This window comes from Chelonia mydas, chromosome 25, assembly GCF_015237465.2.
Source record: "Chelonia mydas isolate rCheMyd1 chromosome 25, rCheMyd1.pri.v2, whole genome shotgun sequence".
Lineage (NCBI taxonomy): Eukaryota > Metazoa > Chordata > Testudines > Cheloniidae > Chelonia > Chelonia mydas.
The window spans coordinates 9,807,362-9,834,931 of record NC_057858.1 but is presented as its reverse complement, the minus strand read 5'-3'; the positions used below and the strand labels follow the sequence as shown (position 1 = coordinate 9,834,931).

Here is a 27,570-nt window from a genome sequence, read left to right as displayed (position 1 = left end):
CACGCCGATTGGGAGCCGGCCTGGGAAAGTTGGGAGAAGGTTATAAAGTGTTCCAATCCCCGGTCGCAAGAGTTGATGGGAGAAGGTGACAGAAAGACTAAGTTAGACCAAACAAAAAGGCCGACTGGTCTAACTGAAGGACTGGGCTAAGACCGTGGCTGGGGAACAAGAGGTATGTGGGACCAATCAACGAACCACAATTGGTGTGTTGGAAATTAGGCCTAAATGGTGGACAAAATAACGAGGAGATTGGTTATTCCACCCCTCACTCCCTTCTGGGGTCCTTTAAAAAAGAACTTTGGAGACAGAGAGAGCTGGCTGGCTGGGAGACAGGAGAACGTAAAGAGCAAATGAAACCCTCATGGCTGCTATTCTCACCATCTCCTGGGACCCACTGTGACACCGTTAGGCCTTTGTCATCCTGATCCTGAGACGGGTCTTGGCTAGCACTGAGGGAATAATGGATTTTTTGGTTCGCTGGCAACTCTGAAAAATAACATAAAAGTTTTTGTTTTGGGTTGAACCGAAAACAAATTTTTCAGTGAATCGCAAAGTTGGAGAAATGCCATGTCAGGCTGAAACAGAGCGTTTTGTGCAGACGCAAAATGGTTTGTTTGGATTTTGGGCATTTTGACCAAATATCCTAGTGGGGAGGGCACTGCCTTTTTATAGCCTTTAGCCCAGCAGGTAGGGAGCTCACCGGGGCTGAGGGAGACCCTGGTTCAATTCTTCTCTCTGTCTGATGTGGGGTCTTCCATGTTGTAGGAGCCTGTCCTAGCCACTGGACTACAGGTTGGCTCAATCTCACTGGTTGAAGCTGTTCTGTTGGGCCAGGGAAAAAGAGCACAGATGACTCTATAGCCTAGTGGTTCCAGCCCGCCATTAAAACAGGGCAGACCCACGTTCAGGTCCCTGTTCCGATGACTAACTATTTAGGGAGAGTAGAGCAGCTTCAAGAGAAGGGACTGAGAGTGAGGTTTGTGCCGAGAGGCCGTATCTGACCCACAATAGAGATACAAGGAGAGCCCTTAGATAAAACTCCGGCTGCATTTTGGAGATAAGAACTCAGCCTGCTGCAAAGCGCTGGCCACTCAGCGCGGTTCCTCCACGTGTGCGGATCGCCCGCTTGCCACGGGGATTGCTAACGGCTGCCCCTGATTGCTACTCATAACCACAGCGGTCAGTGGCTGGTGGTTTCACAGCAGAAGTGGAGGTTGCTGGGTCTGACCCATCCTGTTCGTAAGCCTAGATCCCTAAGGGAACACACACGTTGCCAGGGCTGGATTTAGGCAGGGTGTGGGCTTCAGACTTGGAGAGTTTCCCCCCAAATCAGGGAACGGACAGAGGCGGAGCAGCAGGTAGGGGATGCGGGGATTTGATGTGGGAGGAAGATCAGAGACTCAGGAACTGGAGGGCGGCTGGCAGAGCCCATCTGTAGGGACTGGGAGGAAGAGTCTGTTTTAAGGTGGGTGAGGCAGCAGGAAGCGGGGCGGTCGTTGAAGGAGCATGATTGAGCCTGGCGGGAATGGCGACAGTGCTGGGAGAACGCTCTCCAGGCCGGGGAGCGATTGTGCCCAGGAAGCAGGGGAAAGATGGGAAAGGCTCTGTGGCGAAGGCCAAACTTCAGACAGAAGGTACTGGGAAGCAGACAGACAGGCTGTCAGGGAGGAGGGGGCTGGGCTCAGCTGACCTGGGGTCCAGGCTGCGTGGGTTTGTGGAGGGGAGAGACTGGGGCTGGGGCCTGGAGGGTTCTTAGAGGGGCCCTGAAGAGGTGGGATGGCCATCGAGGCAGAGTGCTGTAGAGTGGCTTCTGGCCAAGGGGAGGTGCTCACGAGGCAGTAAACGGTCAGGGTACTGCACAGCCCTATGGGTGACCATGGAAATCCAAACGGGAAGCTCAGTTAAGTGTCAATCCTTCGCTACAGCAACGTCTGCTAGCCCAGTCCTGGGCCGGCACACCCCGATCCCGCCCCACACCGGTCATAGAATCATAGAATCACAGAATGTCAGGGTTGGAAGGGACCTCAGGAGGTCATCCAGTCCAACCCCCTGCTCAAAGCAGGACCAATCCCCAATCAAATCATCCCAGCCAGGGCTTTGTCAAGCCTGACCTTAAAAACTTCCAAGGAAGGAGATTCTACCACCTCCCTAGGTAACGCATTCCAGTGTTTCACCACCCTCCTAGTGAAAAAGTTTTTCCTAATATCCAACCTAAACCTCCCCCACTGCAACTTGAGACCATTACTCCTTGTCCTGTCCTCTTCTACCACTGAGAACAGTCTAGAACCATCCTCTTTGGAACCACCTCTCAGGTAGTTGAAAGCAGCTATCAAATCCCCCCTCATTCTTCTCTTCTGCAGACTAAACAATCCCAGTTCCCTCAGCCTCTCCTCATAAGTCATGTGTTCCAGACCCCTAATCATTTTTGTTGCCCTTCGCTGGACTCTCTCCAATTTATCCACGTCCTTCTTGTAGTGTGGGGCCCAAAACTGGATACAGTACTCCAGATGAGGCCTCACCAATGTCGAATAGAGGGGAACGATCACGTCCCTCGATCTGCTCGCTATGCCCCTACTTATACATCCCAAAATGCCATTGGCCTTCTTGGCAACAAGGGCACACTGCTGACTCATATCCAGCTTCTCGTCCACTGTAACCCCTAGGTCCTTTTCCGCAGAACTGCTGCCTAGCCATTCGGTCCCTAGTCTGTAGCTGTGCATTGGGTTCTTCCGTCCTAAGTGCAGGACCCTGCACTTATCCTTATTGAACCGCATCAGGTTTCTTTTGGCCCAATCCTCCAATTTGTCTAGGTCCTTCTGTATCCTATCCCTGTCCTCCAGCGTATCTACCACTCCTCCCAGTTTAGTATCATCCGCAAATTTGCTGAGAGTGCAATCCACACCATCCTCCAGATCATTTATGAAGATATTAAACAAAACCGGCCCCAGGACCGACCCCTGGGGCACTCCACTTGACACCGGCTGCCAACTAGACATGGAGCCATTGATCACTACCCGTTGAGCCCGACAATCTAGCCAACTTTCTACCCACCTTATAGTGCATTCATCCAGCCCATACTTCTTTAACTTGCTGACAAGAATACTGTGGGAGACCGTGTCAAAAGCTTTGCTAAAGTCAAGAAACTGCACCTCTGTCCTCTGACTCTGCTCCTGGGCTCCCCACACACATGGCTGTGGTAATGCACCTCAGCCCTCCTGACCCACAGCCCCCTGCCTGCTCCGCTCTTGTGACAATTGGGGCGGGAATCTCTCTGTTCACAATGTCTGGATTCTGGTGGATGCCATGAACTTCTTGTTAGGGAATTGTTGGAGTGGGGAATGCCTCTGGGTGGATGTGGAACCCACCAGCAGCTGCAGCAGGTACCTACTGGGCCAGGGACAAGGCCGAGTCGTTAACCTTAAGATCTGTGCTCTGAGCAGACAATGGTCTCATGTACTAAGGGGGTTGCCAAATCTCTCTGGTGAAGTGGAGAGTGGAAAAATCACCGTTAATAGCATCTAGAGGACCATATTGTGCTGGGTGCTGTCTGAACTTGCAGTGAGAGAGATGCCCTGCCCCAACCAATTTACAGTCTGAATAGACAAAGGGTGGGAGGGGAAACTGAGGCACGGAGCAAGGTGAAGTGACTTGACCAAGGCCACGCAGCAGGTGCATGCCTGAGCCAGGGATAAAACCCAGAGCGCCTGGACCCTAGACCAGTGTCTTACCTATTAGAACAGTAAGCATCTTCTGCTTCAGTTGGGAGGAGAAACTCTAACCACAGAGAGGTGTGCCTCATCAAAAGACACAAACAACTCTGTGGGGTTTTTCGGCTGCAGGCACAGCCCTTCCGTTGGGGGGCAGGAAGTGCTACCTTCACCTTGTATTCATCTCAGGACTGTGTTTACACCAAGCCCTCCCGGCCCACTTCCTGCTGTTAGAGCCGATTCTTCTGTGTTGATCAGTTTGTCACCAACAGTTAAAAATCATGTCCTGCCAGGGCAGTGAGAACAAGACAGATCCTCTGCTGGTGCAAATCAGCTCTGTGGGGTTGTGGCCATTTCCACTGGCTGAGACTCTAGCTCAGTGTATTAAGAGTTGGGGCCTGTTGTGTTAAGTTTGATGGAACAAGGGGGCCTAGAGCCTCCAGAATGTTAACGTGACCCTGTCACTGTACAATAGTAAAGAGTTAAACAAGTCTGGAGGTCAGAGACTTCGGCCTGCTTAGCTCCGTGGCAGCACAATTCATGCCAAAGTTTGCAAATGTCTTGAGCAGGCTGCATAAAAGAAAAAGAAGCGGCCCGAGACATAAAGCCCTTTTTGGAAGGGAAACAGAGCGATTGTACAGACCTAACTTAGCCAAACCCTACCAGAGTCCCCTTTTCCAAGAGAGGATGTTGGTTAGTGTCTCTTATTTTTGTCAGACAACCTTTCTTGGGAGGGTGTGGGGGGAGGAAAGGGTTGATGTGATGGACAGTCACTCTCCCTGCTTTGGATAAACAGATGCAAGGGGGCGAAGCGGCGGGGGCGTAAAAGTGGGGGAAAACGCAGCCTTTGTGGCCATTCTGAAGATCCGGGCTGGCTGCTCAGTCCCAGACGGTTCTGAGTCTCTCAGGGCGGCTCTTCTCTGGGCTCTGGCTCGGTGTCACCTGGCTGGTCTGATCCCTCTCCCTGGCTGGTCTTTCTCCAGCTGGGCAGAGCTGGATGGGCCAGCTCATCTTGCCGCCGGGCTGGTATGGCGTAGCTGGTCTCAGAATCCGGGGACAAGCTGCAAGAGGGAGAGGCGACAGGAGGCAAAGAGCTGGGGGTGGAGAGGAACACAAAAGGGAAGGGGAGAGAGAGCAGGTTGTGTGCGTCTCAGGCTGGAGTCTCCACAGGTGGGGTGTTGAAACTCAGCCCTATTGTGCTGAGCTCTGGGAGTCCTTGTGTTCTGGACAGTGTGTGTAGAATCCCCTTTCAGGGCTGCTGCAGGTCCCAGGATGGTCAGGGAATGTAGCGTGGGGAAGGCTAATAAATGCGTACCTGGCAGTAGGTGCATGGGGTGGCAATGGGAGGGGATCAGGGTTTGGCTGCTCCGAGCCCTCTGGCTATACATGAGACCCAGTGTACTCTCTTTTCTTACTGGTTTCAGAGTGGTAGCTGCGTTCGTCTGTATCAGCAAAAACAACGAGGAGTCCTTGGGGCATCTTAGATGCTTTCGTGGGCTAGAACCCACTTCATCAGATGCATGGAGTAAAAAATACAGTAAGCAGGTATCCCTTTTACAACAATGAGCAGAAACAAACTTCAAAATAAGGCAGGAGACTTTACAAAATGCAGGAGCTCGTTTATTGTCATGCTTGTTACACTCTAGCACTGCAGGGACATAGAAGGAATGGGGCAGTGAGGGGGAGGAAAAACAGAATGGGGAAGGAAATGGTGTCCCGTCCCACCAGAATTTTCAAGGTCTGGGGGGGAGGAAAGGCCCGTCTCAAATTGGGATGAGCAGTGGGACTCTTGCGGATTTTTTCAAACTGATAATCTGCAATAAAAAAAATCAGATCTGGTCAATGGAAGCAGTTTGGTTAATTTCAAAACATTTCATTTTTGATTTCAACCCTTTAAAAAAAAAAGGTGCCTTGCTTTGCCTTGCTTTGCCTTGCCTTGCTGTTAATTCAAATTTCAAAATGAAAAGTGGCCTCAACTCCAAATCCAAAATGATCCATCTAGAAAATGTCAAAATAGCCAGTCTCCGCAATCCAGAAAAAAAACCAACCCCTAATATTTTCTATCGGGAGCGTCCTCAAAGCCAGCCCTGAGCCACAGGCCGTTTGGGTTTTGATGAGTCAGCATTTCCCGACAAAAAGCCTTTGAATTGGGTGTCTGAGCCCCGTCAAAATCCCTGTGCTTTGAAACGCTCCCCGGCACGGTGGGATTCGTGTGTGTTCTGAACCAGGAGGGGGCTGCTTGGCTGAGGAAAGCTTTGTTCCAATCCATTTGGGCCAAAGCTGAGTTCCTTGCCGTGTTTTCACTCCCTCCTCACCCAGGCTAACCTGGGGGGTTTGCCCGCATGCAAACTTGGCGAGGGGCTCAGGATTAAGCCCTGTGTGTTCTTCCTGCGGGGAGAGGCGGGAGAAAAGTTCTGATCCACTAATGGTGATATTTAAATGTAGAGGAAAGGGCAGTCCAAAAGGAGGAGTCGGTGGGCATGGTTATCCCTATAGTTCCCTGTAACACCCCGGGGAGAGAAAATCCAGTGACTACAGCATAAGGAAATGCAGATGCTGGAGAAGCTATAGCGTCTTCCTCTCTGGTCACTGCCCCATGGTCTTTCGAATCCAGGGCAGGTAGTGGGCGATGCGAGTGTACACCGAGGGAGGGAACTGGAAACCGTAGGAGACAATCCCCTGGGCCGCCCCTTGCAGACCAAAGGGCCACTGGAGTCCCCCTGAGAAAGACACGGGGAAATAGGGTTAAGTAGAACATAGGCACTGAGAAAGCGCATTGTGGGCTAGCGGGCACGAACGCAGGATATAGAGCCACTCATGGCTAGTTCCAATCCTGGCTCCACCACCGTGTGACCCCAGGGGACTGGCTCAACGGCTCTGGTCTTGTGTCTACTAGGGAATATCTTTCAGGGGCGTGCGCAAGGGCGGGGAAGCTCTGCTGGGGCAGGGAAGAGCCAGCTCCTCTGGCTGCAGGGGGCACAGAAATAAAACGAGGACAATGTTTCTGAGTGCCCCTTTGGTGCCTCTGTGGCTCATGAGTGAAGTGGGCCATTAAGGTGGCTGGGGATGTCCCTTCCCACCCGCTGACCTCAGGGCAGCATGGCTGGGGAGGACGGGAAGGGATGGAGAGACGTACGTAGTTGACGTCAGTGCGCTTGTGGTCGCTGGCCGCACAGACCATGCCGTCGCTGAGCTCTGGGTAGGATAGGAGACATTTCCTCCGGCTCAGGACAGTGGCGTTGGTCTCGAAGAGCTTGTCCATTGCTACCTCTTTGTCAATGTAGCCCCATCCCGACACGATGCACTTGGTATCCGCAGGGATGTCGCTGCTGCTCTTCGGCAGGGGGATCACCTGGACGTATTTATTCAGTTTGGCTTTGTGGCTTAGCTGTTATGGGAGACAACATGTTAGACCCTGCAGGAGATGAACAGGAAGGTTTTGGGGTTTTGTTTTTCCAGGTGCTTGCTCATCAGCAATCTGCCTGGGGGCAGGATGTAGAAATGGGGGTGATACCAGGTTGGAGGTTGAGCCCCAAAGCTAGACACGTCCTGACCGTCACCTTCTGATGTTGGAACACCCACATCCTTGGGTTGTGTGATGCCAGCCCAGGGACGGAGACTGGGCAGCGTCACTTTCCTTGGCCAGCTACTTCCCTAGATGGCCCGTGCTCATCCCCTGGGACCGGGCTGTCCTGGGATTGCGTCATGATGTCACGCCTGTGCGGCCACAACAGGTCCATCGGCGTTTGAGTCTGCGGAGCCCAAACCCGTAACCCACTGATGACCGTGCCACCTGGTCACCTCTGTGCCAATCCACAGAGGGCGTGAATAATGCTGCCCTCACTTAGCCTGACCAGATGTCCCAATTTTATAGGGACAGGCCCGATTTTGGGGGCTTTTTCTTATATAGGCTCCTATTACCCCCCACCCCCAGTCCCGGTTTTTCACACTGGGTGTCTGCTCACCCTTCCCTCGCTACAGAACTGCAGCTCTAGTTACAGCAGCCCGTGAGGTTTGCTCTGGTTCAGTCCCTGCTGTGGTAGTCGAGAGGGCGGCTGTCACACAAGGACAAAGCCCAGAGAGGTGGATCTAAATACCAGAGGCCCTCTGCAGCAGATGTAACCTACAAACCCTAAGAGTATGTCCATAATGCAATAAAACACCCATGGCACTTGGGGCCTGGGGCAGCTGGCTCAGGTGCAGGGCTAAAAATTGCAGTGTAAAGCAGGGGTGGGCAAACCCCCGAGGGCCACATCTGGGTATGGAAATTGTATGGCGGGCCATGAATGCTCACAAAATTGGGGGTTGGGGTGTGGGAGGGGGTGAGGGCTCTGGCTGGGGGTGTGAGCTCCGGGGTTGGGCTCGAAATGAGTTCAGGGTGCAGGAGGGGGCTAGGGCAGGGGGTTGGAGGTGTGTGGGGGAGCTCCAGCTTGGGGTGCGGGCTCTGGGATGGGGTTGGGGGTACAGGAGGGTCTCTGGGCTGGGACCAAGGGGTTTGGAGGGTGGGAAGGGGATCGGGGCTGGGGGTTGGGGAGTGGGAGGGGGTCAAGGGTGTAGACCCTGGGCAGTGCTTACCTCAAGCAGCTCCTGGAAGAGGCGTCATGTCCCCCCTCTGGCTCCTACGCAGAGGTGCGGCCAGGTTGCCCTGCGTGCTGCTCCATCTGTGCCCCCCCGCCCTTGGAGTTGACTCAGAGTCGCCTGCCCGGGGTAGGGGAGGGGGTTTGCCATGCACCTCCTCCCCATCTCCGGCCCAGCAGCCGCCTCAGCCTGCCCCCGGCGCCGCTCCCTTGTAACCGGCCGCGGCGGTGGCAGGCGAGGAAGCGCAATGGGGAGCTCCAGGGTGGCCGCCCGCTGCCCAGGGCGCAGGCAGGGATGCTCCGGGGTTGGGGGAGAGACCCAGCCCCAAACATTGGTGGAGCCGGGCCCCCTCCCGGGCCCTGAATTTGCTGGAGCGCAGGTACCACGGGCCCATACAACTCACCGCCTCTGCAGCCCATGGCTTCCTCTACTCACCAGCACGGGCTGAGGGGTAGGACAGCAGGGAGAGCAGGAGCAGGAGACATTGGGGCTGCTCCATCTCTGAATTCACAGCTCCTTGGGTCCTCTTCCAGGCTGGGAGCCTCCTGCTGCCCCGGGGCTGGTTTTATAGCTTCAGACCAACGAAAGTCGGAAGCCAGGAAACTATCAGAGCTGGCCTGCCCCTGCTGCATCTCCCATCTCCTCCTGCCTAACCGCTGACCAGCACGCGCTGCCATCTCATGCAAACTCCCCATTTCCTGTTCCCCTCCTCCCGGCGGGTGCGTGCCTTGCTGGGTTGAGACCTACGCAGTGATTTCTTGACCCCTACTGATATCTCAAGATATAAATGACTAATGCACATCCACCCAATGCTGCTTGGGCGATTAGGGGGATTGGAACCGGGGACCTCCTGCATGCAAAGCAGGGGCCACAACCACTTGAGCTAAAGGGTAAGTTGCCTTTGTTGTCAGCAGTATCAGACTCCTCTACGGAGCAGTGGCTAGAGGTGGCTGAAGACCCATCCTGGGAGAGGAAGGGTTACATACCCAGGTCTTTTTGTGGAGCGAGCAATACAAAGGCCTTTCCAAAGCTTGGTGCCAGCGGGATTTTTCTATGAAACATGCCCTGACTGGAACGAGGATGGACAGGTCTCAAGGGAGAATGCAGGCAAAGACGCAGATGGCAGGTAAAACTTGACCAAAGGTTCGTGTGACTTATGTCTGCACGCACATGTTGCAGCTTGAGAGCCTGAACGAGTCTGAGACTTGCCCCTGGCTCCTGTGAGCAGATGCCCAGTTATCGAGGCATCAAAAGCAGATTGTGAGATTGGCTTGAGAGGAAAGGACAAGAACTGAAACGGCATGATAAGGAGGAGCCCTGAGATAACACTCAGGCTGTGTTTGCAGAGACACGGACTCGGAGCATCACCGAGTGATGAGGACGAAAACTTGGCTCCCACCCAGGCCGAGCTCTGGAGATGCTAACAGCTGCTTGTGACCGTCGCCCATCACTGCATGTGTCGATTCCATACGGCTCACAGTTGGGCCGGTGGATTTATTGCTTCTCGGAAGAGCAGAGTTTCTCCATCACGTGAAGCCAAACGTGAGCTGTGCTGGCCACCTGAAGCGGCGTGGATTGCTGTGTGAATCCAGGTGGGAGCTCAGACTGGGATTCTCAAAGGAGACTGACTAGAGGCCCAACTCCTGTTGAATTTCAGTGGGGCCTGGACCCCGAATTCCCCTTGAAAACCCCAGCCACGTTCAATAAATGACCTGGCTTACTGGGAGGCAGATTGTGCTGCTGGGGATGCACGGGGAAATCTGGTTTCCGGGGGGTGACTGACAGCAGAATCTGGCCCTGAGGGTGGAGACATTTTGAAGTAAAAATCAAGTCACGGTGGATCAGACACAATTATTAGCAGACACAAAACAGCACCAGGAAAAAGAGAGGCCAGGCTGCGGCTGTTTTTTCAAAAGCAGACCCCTAAGGCCTTTCGATTGTCCCATAGCCAAGGGACTACGGTTATCATTTTAATTTGTATTACAATAATGCCTTAAGCCCCTGGCTCTATTGTGTGTGGTGCTGTACATACACATAGCAAGAGGCTGTCCCTGACCCAGAGAGCTTACCGTCAAAGCAGACAAAGCGTGGAGGGGAAACTGAGGCACAGAGCGGGGGAAATGACACGCCCAAGGTCACCCAGCAGGTCAGAGATGGGAATAGAATGCTGGTCTCCTGACTCGTAGCCCATTGTCCTAATTACTAGGCCACACGGCTCCCCAGGGGCAGGCCCGCCTACAGCAATTCCGGGCCCCAGGGCAGAATGGTCAATGGGCCCCCACGCATGCACAAGCCGCGCCTGCGCAGACGCGGTCCACCTGCCATTTGGGCGGTGAGGCGCCGGCGCTGATGGTGCCCCACCCCTTCTCCAAGGCCCTGGCCCCTGCTCACTCCATCCCCCCCGCCCCCCCCCGTCGCTTGCTCTCCCCCACCCTCACTCACTTTCACCAGGCTGGGGCAGGGGGTTGGGGTGTGGGGTGCAGGCTCTGGGAGGGAGTTTGGGTGCGGGAAGGGTTGAGGGGTCGGGCTCTGGGAGGGAGTTTGGGTGCGGGAGGGGGTGAGGGGTCAGGCTATGGGAGGGAGTTTGGGTGCGGGAGGGGGTGAGGGGTCGGGCTCTGGGAGGGAGTTTGGGTGTGGTAGGGGTGTGGGGTGCAGGCTCTGGGAGGGAGTTAGGGTGCAGGAGGGGGTGAGGGGTCGGGCTCTGGGAGGGAGTTTGGGTGTGGTAGGGGTGTGGGGTGCAGGCTCTGGGAGGGAGTTAGGGTGCGGGAGGGGGTGAGGGGTCAGGCTATGGGAGGGAGTTTGGGTGCGGGCTCTAGGCTGGGGCAGGGGGTTGGGGTGAATGAGGGGGTCAGGAGGTCGGCACTTACCTCGGGCAGCTCCTGAAAGCGACCGGCACACCCCTCTGGCAGCGGCTCCTAGGCAGGGGACCCAGGAGGTCTCTGTGCACCGCTGCCTGCAGGCACCACCCCCGCAGCTCCCATTGGCTGCAGTTCCCGGCCAATGGGAACTGCGGAGTCAGCGCTTGGGGCGGGGGCAGCGCATGGAGATTCCCTGTCCCCCCAGGGGCCACAGGGATGTGTCAGCCACTTCCGGGAGCGGCGCGGAGCGAGGGCAGGCAGGAAGCCTGCTTTAGCCCCGCTGCACTGCCAGCAGTGGTGGCTGGGGGCCCCCAGGCCCCTTTAAATTGCCCGGGCCTCTGAGCAATTGCCCTCTTTGTCCCCCACATCAGTGGGCCTGCCCAGGAGCTCCATTCAGGCAGACCATCATAACTGGAACTAAGTTGTCAGCCACCTCACACGGGGACAAAGACTGTACGTTCAGAAACCCGGACTGGTGCCCACTGACTTGCCCTGCCCCTGTGGGTAGATGGAGGGCTCCGTTCTCCTGGAGAGGCAGATGCCACAGTGAGGAGCAACTTTGTAAAGACCCAGCCAGATAGTGGAATATGTCTGCTGATGATGGACAGATAGGTAGATTTGTACGTTCACAGATCTATAGATTTTTTTTTTTCCAGATCAGAAGGGATCATCTAGTCTGACCTCCAGCACAACCCAGGCCATAGGACTTTCCTGAATTTACTAGTGTTTCAAGTGCAACAGCTGTGGGTGTGGCTGAACTAGGGCTGATCTTTTAGAAAAACATCCAGCCATGATTTTAAAATGCCCAGTGATGGAGAATCCATCACAGCCCTTGGCAAGTTCTTCCAAAGGTTAATTACCCGCACTAGTAAAAACTGGCACCTTATTTCTTGTCTGAACTTTTCTACCTTCTGTTTCTAGCTGCTGGATCTTGTTAGACCTTCGCAGGCTAGACTGAAGAGTCCACTATTATGAAACTTCTGGTTCACATGTAGGTATTTATAGACGGCGCAAGTCACCCCTTAAACTTCTCTGATAACTAAATAGATTGATCTCCTGATACGAGGTATGGGTTCCAGTTCTTTAATCATTCTCCTGGATCTTTGGTGCACCATCTTCCGTTGATCAACATCTGTCTTGACTTCTGGACACTATAACTGGACATGGTATTCCAGCAATGATCACACCGGTGCCAAATACTAAGGTAATAACCTCTCTACAAAGACGTGATATTCCCTTGTTTATGCACCCAAGGTTTGCATTAGCCCTTTTGGCCACTGGATCGCACTGGGTGCTCATGTTCAGCTGAGTAGCCACCGTGACTCTCACATCTTTTCAAGTCACTGCTTCCCAGGACAGAGTCCCCCATCCTGTAAGTGTGGGTGATGGTCTTTGTTCCTAAGTGTATGATCTTATATTTGGCCATATCAAAACATGCGTAGTTCGCCTGCGCCCCTGCTTACAGGGCGATTCAGATTGTCTGTGTCGGTGATCTCACTTCATTATTTCCCACTCCCCCAATCTCTGCAACAGCGATAAACTGGATCAGCAAGGATTGTATGTTTTCTGCCAGGTCATTGACAAAAATATTAAATAGCAGAGGGCCAAGAACTGGTCCCTGTGGGATCCCACTAGAAATCGACCTGTTCCACAATGGTTCCCCTTTACGACTACTTTCTGGGATCTGTCAGGAGCCAGATTATAATCCATGTAATGTTGATGATTGAGTGACAGATCGATAACGTATCTGTCAACTGTAGACAGATCCAATCCAGCACTTTTCACGAGCATCTTTACTACCGCCCTTCCCACCCCCCAATTTTTAAATCTATACATTTTTACAACACCGTTTCCTTGGTGAGGTTTTATTCTCAGTTGTCTCATCAGCCGCTCCTTGCTCGGGGAGGAAGGTGGAAACAGCAGCTCCTAGTGCCAAGAGCGGGAATTCCTTGCAAGTTTCCACGCCGTGGCTGACGCGTTGCACAGCACCAGCGTGGCTTGCGTGAGGCAGAAGCAACTAAGTGGGAACACAGGAGCCCCGGGTTGGCCTTGACATGAGGGGGTTTCCCTTCTCAGAGGTGCAGGGGGCCAGGTGGCACAGCTGTGAGTCAGTGACTGAGAACAATGAGATGCAAATCAACCTGCATTGAGCACGCAGCGAGAGAAGGACCTAGCTGAGTTTAGCCCGTTTGCCTGCAGAAAGCCCCAGCAGGAGCGAATGGGTCCCTGATGGGACAGCCCCTTCCACGCCCCCTTGTAATGCTTGGGACTCCTCTCCCGTCGGGCATCTCATGTTGGAACGGCGCGGCGTGGGAGGGTTTCCTGGGCCTGCTTGCAGGCTCAGGGCCTTGGCAGGAAAGGTGCCAGCAGAGTCAGTCTGGGAAGAGCACAAAGCCGGGTGAGATATGCCTCTCTGCCTTACGGGAGGGCTGCGATTTCGCAGTGGCCAGCGGTACCTGCCGGGGGCAGAAGGTGGCCCCTGTCCTTTCAGCGCGTGGCCTGCAGCTCCGCCCCAGGCCATCTCCATTCTCCTGCCCACCTGCTGGTGCCAGCGGGATTCTGCGGCTCTCAGCACTGGGACCGCTCTGCCACTGGGTGGGTTGACTGCAAGCCGGCGAGTGCCCCAGCTGGGCGTGATTGAGCAAGGTGCTTGGGCACTGCATGATTCTCAGCCCATGATCAATCTTCTTATTTGTGGCCAGCGGCCTCCTCAAAGAATCCCCTTTTCAGTCATGGGACCTGGGTCCTGGGTCTCTTCTAGCTCATGGCAGATCCCCCCATGCCTCTTACTGCTTGTGACAGGCCTGATCCCGCAGGCATTACTCTGGCAGAACTCCCCTGACACGGGGAGAGACCCCCCTGCTGGTACCGGGACACTTCTGCCTTTCAGCCCATGCCGAGAACCTCGATCTTCCCTGGGCCATGCAGACACCGGAGCTGCCCCGCCCCACGGCCCTATCCGAATCCAGCTCTAGTACGGCATGGGGTGAACTCCCTAACTGCCCTGCCCCATGCTTGGGCTCAGCTCCACCTCCTGGCTGTCTTGTCCATATAGGGACTGGCGAGAGGGTGTGGTGTGGGTGGGGGAGATGCATCGTGAGGGTGGGGTGGGAATGGGAGGTCTGCAGGGAGGCAGGAGGGCGATGCAGGTGCCCAAGGGCAGGGAGAAGGGAGTGCAGAGAACCGGACAGGGCCTGTAACTTTGCACTGGACCCTGCAAAAGCCATTGCCATCCCTGCAGCATGGGGAGCTTTGTATTCTCCTCTTGTGCCCAGGATGTCTCCCGCCGTGGGTGCGTCTCCGCCAACAGCCTTTGCACCTTGGTCCGTGGCTTGCTGGCAAGAGCGGCCCTTGCTGTCCGTGGGGAAATGCCTGTAGCCTGCAGAGCAGCTAACCCCGCCCCCGGCCCGTCGCGAAGAGCTCCGGGACCATGAGCATCAGGGGAGAGCAGGGAGGCCTGCCGCTGAACTCGAAGATGCCCTCAATTGTTTTGCGCTTCCTCCACCCACCTCTCAGCTGCACTGGGTGGGTCCATCCTGCTAAAAATGTGGTTAGTTCTCGGCGTGTTGCAACTTCCCCTTTTCTTTCTCTTCTGCTAGGTACAAGTGCCACGCACCCTGCACGAGCAGCCCTCACTGCCACCTCTGCCAGGACCTCCTGCTGAGAGCCAGCCTCGCATCCAGGCTCGGCAGCAGAGCCTCCAGCCCCTGTCTGCAAGGTGAGTCCAGCCAGAGCTTCATGGGGGCAGTGGGTGGTGAGGGGTTGTTCCCGATCCAGACCTTCCTTGGTTTCAACAGCGGGTCACGCATTAATACCAGCATTGCAATGTGGCCAGGACTCCTGGGTTCTATTCCTGGCTCCCTGTGGGTCCTCGGGCAAGCCACAGCCCCTTTCTGTTCCTCAGTTTCCCTGCCTGTGAAATGGGAGTGATGTGACTTATCTTTGTAAGGTGCTTTCAGAGCCTCAGATGGCAGAAGCAATGTCAGTGCTCAGTATTAATGCAAGGTTTTCCAGCAGACTCTGGGCTCCATCCTCGCCTTAGACCTGCAGGTACCCACGGCTAGTGCACCTTGAAAGGGTTCTGCACCTTAGGATGCCCAGACAGCAAATGTGAAAAATCGGGAGGGGGGTGGGGGGTAATAGAAGCCCATATAAGAAAAAGACCCAAATATTGGGACTGTCCCTACAAAATCGGGACATCTGGTCACCCCACTGCCCCTCTACGTGTCTGTGCACAAAGAAGCAGGTTGCGCCAAGCACCCCCAGAAATGAGCTAATGTATCTGAGACCATACGGAGACTGGAGGGCTTCTCCTTGATGGATGCAAGGAGGGTGTCTGGGCACTGGTGGCCGAGGGAGGCTGGAGATTAGGGAACAAGCTCTCCGTGCAAGGCCAGGCGTTGGGAACACTTTAACAGAAACGCTGAGATCCCAAAGTAGAGGCCTTGAATGGCACTGCCCCCTTGCCCCCTCGGCTAAGGAGCTTTCACTCAGCCCGGAGCGACACCATCCAACCAGGTTAGCTAGAGTCACCATCAAGCCAGCTGTGGAAGCAGAAAAGCCGGGCTATTGCTACATTCATGTTCCATCCGCACGTGTTCCCATTTACCAATGAACCGGCGGACAGTAGCTCAGCCCTCACTGCTGAGAAACGATTTCAGCTGAACTGGGCAGTGGTGACGCTTTCACTCACAACAGGAAACCCTCCTGAACAACAGGAAGCCTTCACTATCATGCCCATACAACTCTGAGCATTTCAAAACATCTCACGTTTACTCTCTTGCAGAATCCCGGGCTGCCAGACGGGGGCGCCGGCTCTGACCCCTGCTCCATCGGCTGGACGCGGGGCCAGCTCCTGTCCTGTTTTCATGCCTTCTCTAGCTCTGGGCTTTGCCCTTCCTCAGGGCTTGCCGGTTCCTCAGAAGATGCCTGCTCCAGGGCTAAGCCGTTCAGTAGATCCCTCTTTCCCTCCTCTCCTAACTGTCAGTCCCGAGGCCAGGGTTAGCCTGCTGTACAGCGTGGACTCCTGTCTGCAGCTGGCAGCCAGGCAGAACATCAACCTCATCCTGCAGCACTATAATTACACGGGGAAGCTGGGCAGCCGGCGGCCCCAGGAGGACAGGATGGGCCTCCTCAAGGTGGCCTTCATCACCATTAGCTGCCTCATCGTGGTGGAGAACCTGCTGGTGCTGATGGCCATCGTGAGGGGCCTGCATGTCCGCCGGTGGGTCTACTCCTGCATTGCCAGCATCACGGTGAGCGACCTGCTGGCCGGGGTGGCCTATATCTGCAACATCTGCCTGTCGGGCAGCAGAACCTTCCAGCTGACGCCTGAGCTGTGGTTCCTCCGGGAGGGCGTCCTCTTCATCGCCCTGGCCGCCTCCACCTTCAGCCTGCTGGTGACGGCCATCGAGCGCTACAGCACCATGGTGAGACCCATTGCCGAGAACGAGGCCAGCAAGACCAAACGCCTGCGTAGTCTCATCGTGTCCTGCTGGGCCTTGGCCATCCTCATTGGGATGCTGCCTTTGCTGGGCTGGAATTGCCTGTGTGACTTCCGCAGCTGCTCCACCCTGCTGCCCCTCTACTCCAAGAACTACATCCTCTTCTGCGTGGTCATGTTCAGTATGATCCTTCTGGGCATCATCGGCCTCTACGCCTCCATCTACCACCTGGTCCGGGCCAGCTCCCAGCAGGTCATCACCCGCCACAGCCGCAAGAGGTCCCTGCGGCTGCTCAAGACCGTCCTGATGATCCTGGGGGCCTTCATTCTCTGCTGGAGCCCGCTCTTCGCCTTGCTGCTCCTCGACGTCTTCTGCGAGTCCCAGACCTGCAAGCTCCTGAAGGGCATGGACTGGGCCCTGGCCCTGGCGTTGCTCAACTCAGCCATCAACCCCCTCATCTACTCCTTCCGCAGCCTGGAGGTGCGCCGGGCCGTGCTGTGCTTCGTCTGCTGCTGCTGCATCCGCCTCGGGCTCCGCGGTCCCGGGGACTGCTTGCTCATGGCCGATATCAACTCGGGATCCTCGACCGAGAGCTCCCTGCGGACTCGCGAGAGCTTCCGCTGCTCCGTGGCGCTCAAACCCCGGGGCCGGTCTAGGGAACCTCTCTCCAGCAACTCCAGCATGATGAGCAACCTTACCAGTAACTGAGGGGACAGCGGCAGGCTCCAGGACGGGGCCTGCCCATGGGGACGTGCCCTCTTGGCCGGGACTGGGTGTCAGGAATAAGGCCCGGCAGCTGCTCCTGCTCAGGTTCCTCATGGGAACAGCTGGGCTGCGTGACCACCCCACCTGACTGGCTGAAGCAGCTGGCAGGCTTGCTCTTAAGCCCAGAAGCAGCAGCAGAAATTATGCTGGCTGCTCAAAGCATTTGCCACGGCTTCTGACCTGCTGCCCTCACTCCAGATAACCTGGTTCTGACCCTCGGCTCTGATTCCCGACTTCTGACTCTGGTTCCGATCCTGGGCTCTGACTCCAGCTGTGATCCTTGGTTCTGGCCCCTGGCCTCTGGCCTCTGACTCCAGCTGATCTAACCACTAGGCATGGCCGCCCATATCCTGGTCCCTGACACTGGGCACTTGCTTTCAGGGCGGGGGGGGGCATAAAGGAGATGACTGCAGAGAACTAGATGTCGGTGGATCCGGTGCCGGAAGGAGTATGACACCCCTAAGACTTGGGCTCCGCACAGCCTAAGGCTGTCAGCAAGAACCAGCTGGGCTATAGTTTCAGTGTGTCTGGACTGTGCATGTAGTTATGGGCTGGACACTGCGTCTAGGTGTAGGCTGTGCCCACAGTTATGGGCTGGGCACTGCTCCAGGCTCTGGTGCACCCAGGGCTGAGGGCAGCTTGCTTGCTCACAGATTGTGGCGAGCAGTGACTCTCCCTCCCTGCGATGCAGCTGATGAACCGGGGGCGTTCGATCGCTGGGGAGCGAAGCCATCCAGCGATTTCCCATCTGTCTCGCCAGGCCGATGCAGCCCCGCAGTGAGAGCCCGGGCGCCTGGCAGGGCGGTTGAATGAAATGGATCAGCCGTGTAGGTGCAGCCCTCAGATTCATGGAGAGCAGCCAGTGAATCTGCGAGTGTGATGGGGTTAACCACCCCTGGCGGGGGCATAGCTGCAACTGCTGGCCTGATTCCATGCCTGTGGGCCTGGGGCTGTGCCAGGGCATACGGTGCATGTGTCACAGTCTTGGCAGCAGTGACTTACAGGCCTGCAGCACCTCTGTCCCACGGCATATGGTGCATCTGCAATTAGGGGCCGGACGGCGTTCCAGGCTGGATGGGCTGCCCACCACGCTGGATGGGAGACCAGTGACAGCCCTGGCACCGATCCAGGGGGTGGGTGCAGCTGTCACTTGAAAAGTCCAGCTCGGGGCGTGCCCCTTTAGCGAGGTCGGGCGCTCTTCCAGCACACCGGCCAGCCTGGCACCCGCTCAGCTATACCCAGCTATACTCAGCTAGGCAAAGGACTAGCCCTGGTCACAGCGGAGGAGCTGGCTTAGGGTGCTGAATTGCGGATGTGTGAGCTGCAACGGACGAGCAGGGCACTTACTCCTCGGGAGTTCCAGGGGCTTTGGGTTGGGCCTTTAGGGATGTGGCTCCATTTCCCCTTCCTCTCCAACCTGGAATGGAAATGACAGCGAGTGCCACGCTGCGTCTTTCCAGGAACCTTTTGCAAACAGGGTTTTGCAACAGGCAACTTACAAGACTCGGTGCAATGGCCTGGAGCAGAGTTCGCCGCACCATTGCACCAAGGGACTGTGTGTGTGTGTGTGTGTGTGTGTGTGTGTGTGTGTGTGTCTGTGAGAATCTGTGCCCCAAACGTTGCGATACATTGTGTAGGGCAAAAGAGAGAGGCATTTATGGGCCCAATCCTGAGGACTTTACTCAACCCTCTGCCTCCCCTGAAGTCAATGGGAATTTGCCTGAAAGAAGCAGAACAAGATTTGCTCAGGTAATGAAGGCCAGTCCCCAACCTACAGAGGGGAAATGGAGGCTCCAGGGCAGGGGTGGGCAAACTACGGCCCGCAGGCCGGATCCGGCCCACCAGTCATTTTAAGCCAGCTCTTGAGCTCCTGCTGGGGAGCGGGATCTGGGGCTCCTCCCGCTCTGGTGCTCCAGCTGGGGAGCAGGGTCGGGGGCTGCTCCACGTAGCTCCTGGAAGCCTCAACATGGCCCCCCTCCGGCGCTTCAATGAGAGCTGCAGGGCAGCGCCTACGGATGGGGCAGGGCGCAGAGTTGCCTGGCCGCGCCTCCATGTAGGAGCCAGAGGGGGGACATGCCGCTGCTTCCGGGAGCCACTTGAGATAAACCTTGCCTGGAGCCGGCACCCCTGAGCCCCTCCCCATGCTCCAAACCCCAGCCCCAGCCCTGATCCCCCTCCTGCCCTCTGAACCCCTCGGTCCCAGCCTAGAGCACCCTTCTGCACCCCCAACCCCCTCATCCCCAGCCCCACCCCAGAGTCCGCACCCCAAGCTGGAGCCCTCACCCCGCCTCTGCACGCCACTCCCCCACCCCAGCCCGGAGCCCCCTCCCACACTCTGGCTGCTTGCAGCAGGGGTCCATCATGCCAAGCGGACATGCTGAAGGACACCACAGGGGGTGTTGCCCCCCTGTTGGCAGATGAGCATGGTGGTGTCGGTGGTGCTGATGGGAGAGAGGGTTCTGGGGTAGGAAAGCAAGTCTCTGGTGTGGTACTAGTGGGCAGAGAGCTCTGTTCTGCATTGCTCCAGCAAAGCAAGGTGGGACCGTGCCTTCTTGTAGCTACCATGAGAAGCAACGTGCGGGGGGTGGGGGGGATGCATTTCTTCAGGGGAGACCTGTCTTTCTTACTTTCCATTCCCTGTTGCAAATGAAAGAGGAACCAGCTAACCTTGCTCGACCGTAGAGGCTGAGAGCATCCCCACTGCCAAAGAAGGACAAGTTCCTGCAGCATGAAAAGCAGGGTCTCCTCCTTGCGTGTGACTTGATACACTGCTCTGAGGGCTGCTCTCAAGAGACTCCAGCTGGCCTGAGCAGCCTCTAACGAAAGAGGGGCAGGGGTTTTGTAAGTCCACTTCTTCTGCAATAAACTTTTTTACAAGAAAGTCACTCATTTGGCAACACCTTCTTCTGTTCTCCTCCCATCAGTTGAACAGCACATCCCACAGGAGAGGTTCTGACGTAGTAGGGGGAAGTGAACTCGGTGCTGGTGAAAAGTGCCACTGACTTCCCGTGTCACCTTGGGCAAGTCACCAAGGGGGGGGGGGCATTTCCAAAGAGTTCCTGGGCAGATTTTCAAGTGCCCTCAGGAGGGACTGGGTTTTCAACCCCCCTCCACTACCATCTCCAGGCTCCCCCTGTGATGTCCATGGGCAGTTTTTCAAAGAGTTTGGTGCTCAGCTTGCTTTTGAAAATTTGGTCACTTATTTTGGTGCCTAAAGGAGAGCTGAGCCCATCTGAAAATTGAGGCCCCTACGGGCTATCTTCAGATATACTTCGCATCAATCTAATTCAGGCCAGTGCTGGGCCCTTTGGAAAACACACTCCTGACTCTCTCTGGGTCTCAGTTTCCCATCTGTAAAATGGGGATCAGACTCTTCCTTTCTCCCACCCTTTGTTTGCCTTCTCTATTTCGGCTGCAAGCTGTTTTGGGCTGACACCATTCCTTCTTATGTGTCTGCACAGGCTCAAGGAGGGGTAATGGTCTCAAGTTGCAGTGGGGGAGGTTTAGGTTGGATATTAGGAAAAACTTTTTCACTAGGAGGGTGGTGAAACACTGGAATGCGTTACCTAGGGAGGTGGTGGAATCTCCTTCCTTAGAAGTTTTTAAGGTCAGGCTTGACAAAGCCCTGGCTGGGATGATTTAGTTGGGGATTGGTCCTGCTTTGAGCAGGGGGTTGGACTAGATGACCTCCTGAGGTCCCTTCCATCTCTAATATTCCATGATTCTATGATTCTAAGGGGACCCTGATCTCCACTGGACTCCAGAGGTGCTACTGTGGTGCAAAGAATAATCCCTCCTGCAATAACACATTCATGTATCTGTCACGGAGTGTGGGGGAGTCCAGGCCCTGCACCCCTCTTCCTGGGATTCACTGAGACTCTCAGCCAGCCAGTAAAACAGAAGGTTTATTGGACAACAGGAACACAGTCCAAAACAGAGCTTGTGGGTACACCCTGGACCCCTCAGTCAAGTCCTTCTGGGGGAGCAGGGAGCTTAGACCCCAGCCCTGGGGTTCCCTGTGTTCCTCCACCCAGCCCCAAACTGACACTAAACCCCCCCACAGCAACCCTCTCCTGCAGCCTCTGTTCACATTCCTGGGCAGAGGTGTTACCTCCCCCTCCCCCCCCCCGGCTCAGGTTACAGGCTCTCAGGTCTCCCATCCCCAGGGCACATTCCCAGGTCAACACGCCCCCCTCCCTGCTGCGTCACATCGTCACATCATCTATGAAGCATCCCCGATGCAGAACATGAAGGAGCTACCCTACCCTACCTTTCCCTAATGTCTTTCATCTGAAGCATTAGTTAAGCCTCACAAGCCCCCTGTGCTGCAGGGAAGTATTAAACCCCATTCTACAGAGAAACCGAGGCAGAGAGAGAGGCGCTAAATTTAAGGTCACACAGAGAATCAGTGGCAGAACAGGGCTGGAACCCAGGACTCCTGACAGCCTCTCACTAAGCATTAGACGAGATGGCCTCTCATGGGACAAATCCTCCAGTGCCCTGGGTTATAGAAGGACGAGGGATTATCCTATTGCTAATTGAGCTGGGAAAGGCCTTGGGTCTGGTCCTGAGCTAACACAATGTTCCCAGCCAAACCACCTAAAACTCACCTGGTTCTGGCTTCTGTTGCAAACTTGGAGCTCTGGAAAGAGTCACCAAAGCCCAGGGATCATTCGGGGAAATCTGGGGTGGTTTTATGGCTTCCCGTGCAAACCACATGATGGCTTCGTGAGTTTCGCTTTGAAAAACCAGCACCTGAAACGTCGAAGGGTGGGACGCCAACCTGGCAGCACTGCTGTTCCCACCCCACCTCCCTTGAGGTGCTGCTCAGATCTGGCCTTTGGCTGAGGAGTCAAACACACCATGTGGATTGTAAGGGCAGGAGAGGAACCGCCGTACATCAAATTCCTCAGCATGTCGGAGAGCCTAAATTTTCAACTTTGAGGCTCAGTGGCCTTTGGTGCCCCCTTGTGGGTTTGGTATAGAATCATCGAACTGTCGGGCTGGAAGGGACCGTGAGAAGTCATCACCCCCAGTCCCCTCTGCTGAGGCAGGACCAAGTAAACCTAGACCGTCCCTGACAGGTGTTTGTCCAACCTGCTCTTAAAAACCTCCCATGACGGGGATTCCACAACCGCCCTGCTCCAGAGCTTAACTACCCTAAAATAGAGCTAGAAAGCTTTTCCTAAGATCTAACCTAAATCTCCCTTGCTGCAGAATCAGATTAAGCCCATTATTTCTTGTCCTACCTTCAGACATGGAGAATAATTGATCACCGGCCTTCTAACAACCTTTAACATCTGAAGACTGTTAGCAGCTGCCCTCTCATTCTTCTTTTCTCAAGACTAAACGTGCCCACTTTTAACCTTTCCTTATAGGTAGGGTGACCAGATAGCAACTGTGAAAAAACGGGACAGGGGGTGGGGTGTATATAAGAAAAAGTCCCAAACAATGGGACTGTCCCTTTAAAAACGGGATGGATGGTCACCCTACTTATAGGTCGGGTTTTCTAAACCTTTGATCACTTTCGTTGCTCTCCTCTGGACACTCTCCAATTTGTCCACATCTTTCTTAAAATGCGGTGTCCAGAATGGGACAACTCCCCCTCGTGTCTTATATGCAGCCCTTTTCATAACCACATCACATTGTTGACTCATCTGCTTTTTGCGATCCACCGTAACCCCCAGATCCTTTTCAGCAGCAGGTCCACCTGGACAGTTATTTCCCATTTCATAGGTGTGCATTTGATTTTTTTCCCCTTCTCAAGTGAAGCACTTTTTACTTGGCTTTCTTGAGTTTCAGCTGGTTGATGTCGGACCAGTTCTCTAAGAGCTTGTCTACACTTGAAATGCTGTATCTGTGCAGCTGGAGCACTTCAGTGTAGACACTACTTAGGCTGATGTGAGAGGTTCTCCCATCAGTGTAGGTAATCCACCTCTCCAGGAGGCCGTAGCTCGGTCGGTGGAAGACTTATTCCATCAACCTAGAGCTGTCTCCATTGCGGGTTAGGTTGGCAGAGCTGTTTCTCTCAGGGCTGTGCATTTTTCACACCTCTGAGCGACGTAGTTAAGCCAACGTAATTTTCTAATGGAGACCAGGCCTCATATAGTCCCTCTGGAAGCTCCCTAAACTCTCTTCTGGTTCTAAAGCTCTGTGGAGTGGTGGTTCTGGGGCCTGGGCACCTGCAAGGCTGGTGGCCCCCCAGCTGCATAGCCACACTCAGTCTGCTCTTTCAGAGGACAAAGGATTGGGAGGGTCACTGAGCCCAGTCCCAGCTATTGCAGGCAACCCCTTCCTATAATCCAGTTCAAAAACGTAACAAGCTCCACTTTTAAACTACACAGGTTGTTTGCCCCCACTACCCTACTGGAAGGCTATGCCAAAGCCTCCCTCCTCTGATAGGTGGAAATCTTCTTCGCACACACACCTGGGCAGGAATAGAGCTCAGATTCTCTTTTTCCAACTGACATTCCCCCTCCCCAGCTTGCAGTAAAGGAGAGAATCTCCATTTAGCCCTTAGCAGTCTAGGGCACATGGCATGCAGTTGGGCAGTTCTAATCCCACCCAGTAGTGGGCTGGTGCTGGGGGGGTCTGTGCCCCAGAAGCGAGAGGGGAAGGTCTGGTTACTGTTGGTTGTCTGATGCTCTGAGTTCTTTTCTGTGCCATGGTAAGTGGTGTCATTTTGAATCACTGGCAAAGCCAGCAGGTGAAAACTGTGTGAGCGCCAAGGCTGGCCATGTTTGTATGACAGGGTGTCTCAGGAACAGCTCTGGATCTGGATCAGGGCCGTGAGAACGGAACTCTCAGCTTCACTTCAAAAGGATCTGTAAGTGGGAGCCCTGCAATGCAAACAGAGGGGGCCTCAATAATAATACAGACTCTCTCTGTCTGTCTGATACACCACTGCCCTCTACAGGGTAGAATCAGAACTGCCTACCTGTGTTTCATAGGCTCTACACTGCTACAGCTGAGGGAGATTTTCTATTTGCTCAGGTGAAGGGCCGTCTTTTGCAGAAGGGGGCTTTGGAGTTCCATCCGTGGTGTCACTGGTATGTTCTTAGTGGTTGGGGCACACAGTGTAGTCACAGCCATGGACTCAAGGCATGGCAATGAACTTGTACCACATTACACAGCGATGAAACCATTCATTGCTCATCCATTTTATTAACCGGAAAAATAACAAAACAGCAACCACTCTGTGAAGACCGAGTGTGGGTCTGTTTCGATGCCCTGGGTGGCTCTCACCCATTTCCTAGTGGACAGGCACAAAGACCCTCATCACTGTTGGCCTCTTTGGTGGTATTATAGGCAGAGTAGCCAATGTGTGATAATAACAGTTACCTCTTTTTGCCATAGACCCCAAAGCACTTTACAAAGGCCAATCCCATTATCCCCATTTCACAGGTGGGGAAAGTAAGGCACTGAGAGGGAAAGCAACTTGTCCAAGCTTAGGGTGGAAGCAGAGTCAGGAATAGAATCCAGATCTCCTCAATCCCAATCTGCTGCCCTATCCACTAGGTCACACTACCAATGGGTCATTGAAACTGAGCTCCCCACTTACATGAGAGTTTGGAGGGTCCCTCCAGATCAGGACTGGAGCAGGCAGGCAGTGTGTGTGGGAAGTCTTCCCTGGATTTGGCACCCTTTCTCAGTCATACTTTCTATTAGGGTTCCATAGATAAAGGACTATGAAATGATCAATAGCTGTTACAAGCATGTGCCAGTCATATGTATTCTAGATAATAAGCCCATCAGCAGAAGGTGTTAAAGATGGTTCTAAACTGTGCTTGTAAGTAACCTATTGGACTCTATAACAATCTATAACAGTTGATTAACCATTTATGAAAGCTGCTATTAATCCTCCATTAACTATTTATAAAGTGTGACTTATTCCTCCAGCTGCAAATGCACACGAGAAAGTGACCAATAAATAAATAAAGCTGTTTTCTTTCTTCCCGTCTCAGTGCACAGAGGTCACCTCTGCCGCTTGGATGGATCAAGCTCCACAACACGAGATACCCACAGGAGGCACAATTACAGCAGCCGGATTGTTGGGCTAGTCAGTACTGTGGCTGGCTGAGTTGACCCCGAGGGCTTTATCATACCCATTGTATGGCTGGTGCATGAGAAGTGGTCTCCTGCTGCTCTATATACCTTGGACCCCTTACAAACCCAGATTATCTTGTCACCTATTGCTGTTTTAGATTCCCCCTCTTTAAAATGGGGACCTCTCACAGGGATGTTGGGAGACTAAATTCATTAAAGGGGTCAAGTCTTGAGTTTTTGACTCAGACAAACTACAGTTGACTTTCACCTAGGCTAAGAATTAGTAACTGGTGATCTGTTTTGTTTTTTTAATCAGATTACATTAGCAGCTGGGATCCCCAGAAAGAAACTACAGCAAAATCTGATTTGAGTGACTACTCAACGGACTGACAAAAATCAGCTGTTTAAATAAAATTGGCCAGTTAAATCTCTCTCTGTTGCAGGGTTTTGTATTTAGTACCCATCGCTATCTGATCATTAGTTTAAAGGGGGGTGGCAGAATGATCCTTAGTGTGTTTTGGAACTACTCTTTAGACAGGTGGCAGTTTACTGAGCGTTTTCTTTCATGGGTTTCACCGTGTATAACCTCCACAAATTATCATAGGCACAGCTGCCCAAACAGGGGATGGGATGACTCGGGGGACTGGGAGACAGAGCCCTTCCCTGTTGGGTCACTGGTCAAAACCGGCCCAGCTTGTAAATGGACAATCCCTGCCATCTGATGGCTGTTTGCCACTTGTGTGAAATGAGTATTTAGTGGGTACTAGTGTGATGGACTGGTGCTTCCATTGATAAAAACACACCTCCACTAACTGGTCCTCATTGTAAGCTGCCACTAACTGGTCCATGCGGACTAATGATTCAGCCTTGGCCCTGGAGCTGGTCTCTGTGAAACAGAGGTGAGGCCTAGAGATAGACAGGCCATTTGTCCGGTTTGAAAGTGGACAGTTCTGCTGTTTGTCCCCTGTCTGATACTCAGCCAAAACTGGCTGTGGTTTTGTCCGGTGTCAAATGGGGGACGCCATAGTGAAGAGCATCCCTCCGCTGGTGTGACCTTGCACATGCCATCCATGCCAGGTCATTCCAGAAGGGCTGTCTTCAAAAGGGCACCCCATCGGTGTGGCGTGACCTCATACACACCCTGTGTGTGAGATCAGAACAATGAGGTGGGGTCAGGGCGAGGCTGTTCCTGGAGATACTGGAATGTGTGAGTGGCCACCCTCCCTATTGGCAAGCTGGTGCATTGTGCGTGTCATGCAACTGAGGCGGGGTGACTGAGTGGTTGAGGCACTTGACTATGCACCTGAAGGTTGTGAGTTTAACAATCTCATACTGAAAGGCCACCTCAGTCCACCCCGCCGTGAAATGGGTACCCGATCCATTGGGTTAGGGCAGCCAAAGGGGGACGGATGGGATGCTGACCACATCACACTCTCCTGTGCTGTTGGCTATGAACTGATGGTGGCTTAACCAGCTGAGCCAGTGGGTGGGGGAGAACTTTGAGTGCATAGAAACTAGAGAAGAACATTAAACAGAGAAGGGTGTGAGAGGACTCAGCGGCCCTTGCAACAGATCCTGGAAATACTACAACTCCCAGCAGCCTTTGCAGCTCTCTATAAATATTTTATTAAAGCTAATGTTAAAAAATTAAGAAGCAGACAGGTTAAGAAATGAGTGTCTGTACATCTGGGTAGAGTGCTTAGATTATCCACAAATACAAAGTTCATTTTTAAAATCATAAGATGCATATAGTGCATAATCAGCAATAACTCAAATTTAGGTGAATACATTTAAGAATACAGTTTGGATATGAGCATCCAAGTTTTCGGGTACATCACTCATGAAAAGTGATGCAGAGAGTTGGTTGTTGGAAAGCAAACATAGCAACGAGTGGAGATTGTCCCTCAGGGATTGCGACGTTATGGCAGGTTTCAGAGCAGCAGCCGTGTTAGTCTGTATTCGCAAAAAGAACAGGAGGACTTGTGGCACCTGAGAGACTAACAAATGTATTTGAGCATAAGCTTTCGAATAAATGTGTTAGTCTCTCAGGTGCCACACGTCCTCCTGTTCTTTTGGCGTTATGGTAGCTTGTCCCTTCAGAAAATAGCAGGAGAGTGAGTTTGTGTTTGTGGTTTTTGGAGGGGGGTGAGGAGGTGAGAGAACCTGGATTCC

At 54.1% G+C, this 27,570-nt stretch overlaps 1 protein-coding gene and 1 pseudogene across 1 annotated transcript; one reads left to right on the top strand and one right to left on the bottom strand.

Annotated features, from left to right (window-relative positions):
* Positions 1-5,328: 5,328 nt before the first annotated feature.
* On the bottom strand, positions 5,329-8,960 carry LOC122463850 (annotated as a pseudogene).
* Positions 8,961-13,336: 4,376 nt separating this feature from the next.
* On the top strand, positions 13,337-20,237 carry S1PR4 (sphingosine-1-phosphate receptor 4). Its single transcript, XM_037885926.2, has 3 exons — positions 13,337-13,541; positions 14,743-14,861; positions 15,930-20,237. Exon 3 carries the CDS (start codon positions 16,012-16,014, stop codon positions 17,293-17,295), a length of 1,284 nt encoding a protein of 427 aa, XP_037741854.1. The 5' UTR covers positions 13,337-13,541; positions 14,743-14,861; positions 15,930-16,011; the 3' UTR covers positions 17,296-20,237.
* The last annotated feature ends 7,333 nt before the right edge of the window (positions 20,238-27,570 follow it).

Coding starts and splice junctions, on each gene's coding strand:
- S1PR4 (XM_037885926.2), top strand. CDS start 16,012: ATGCCTTCTCTAGCTCTGGGCTTTGCCCTTCCTCAGGGCTTGCCGGTT.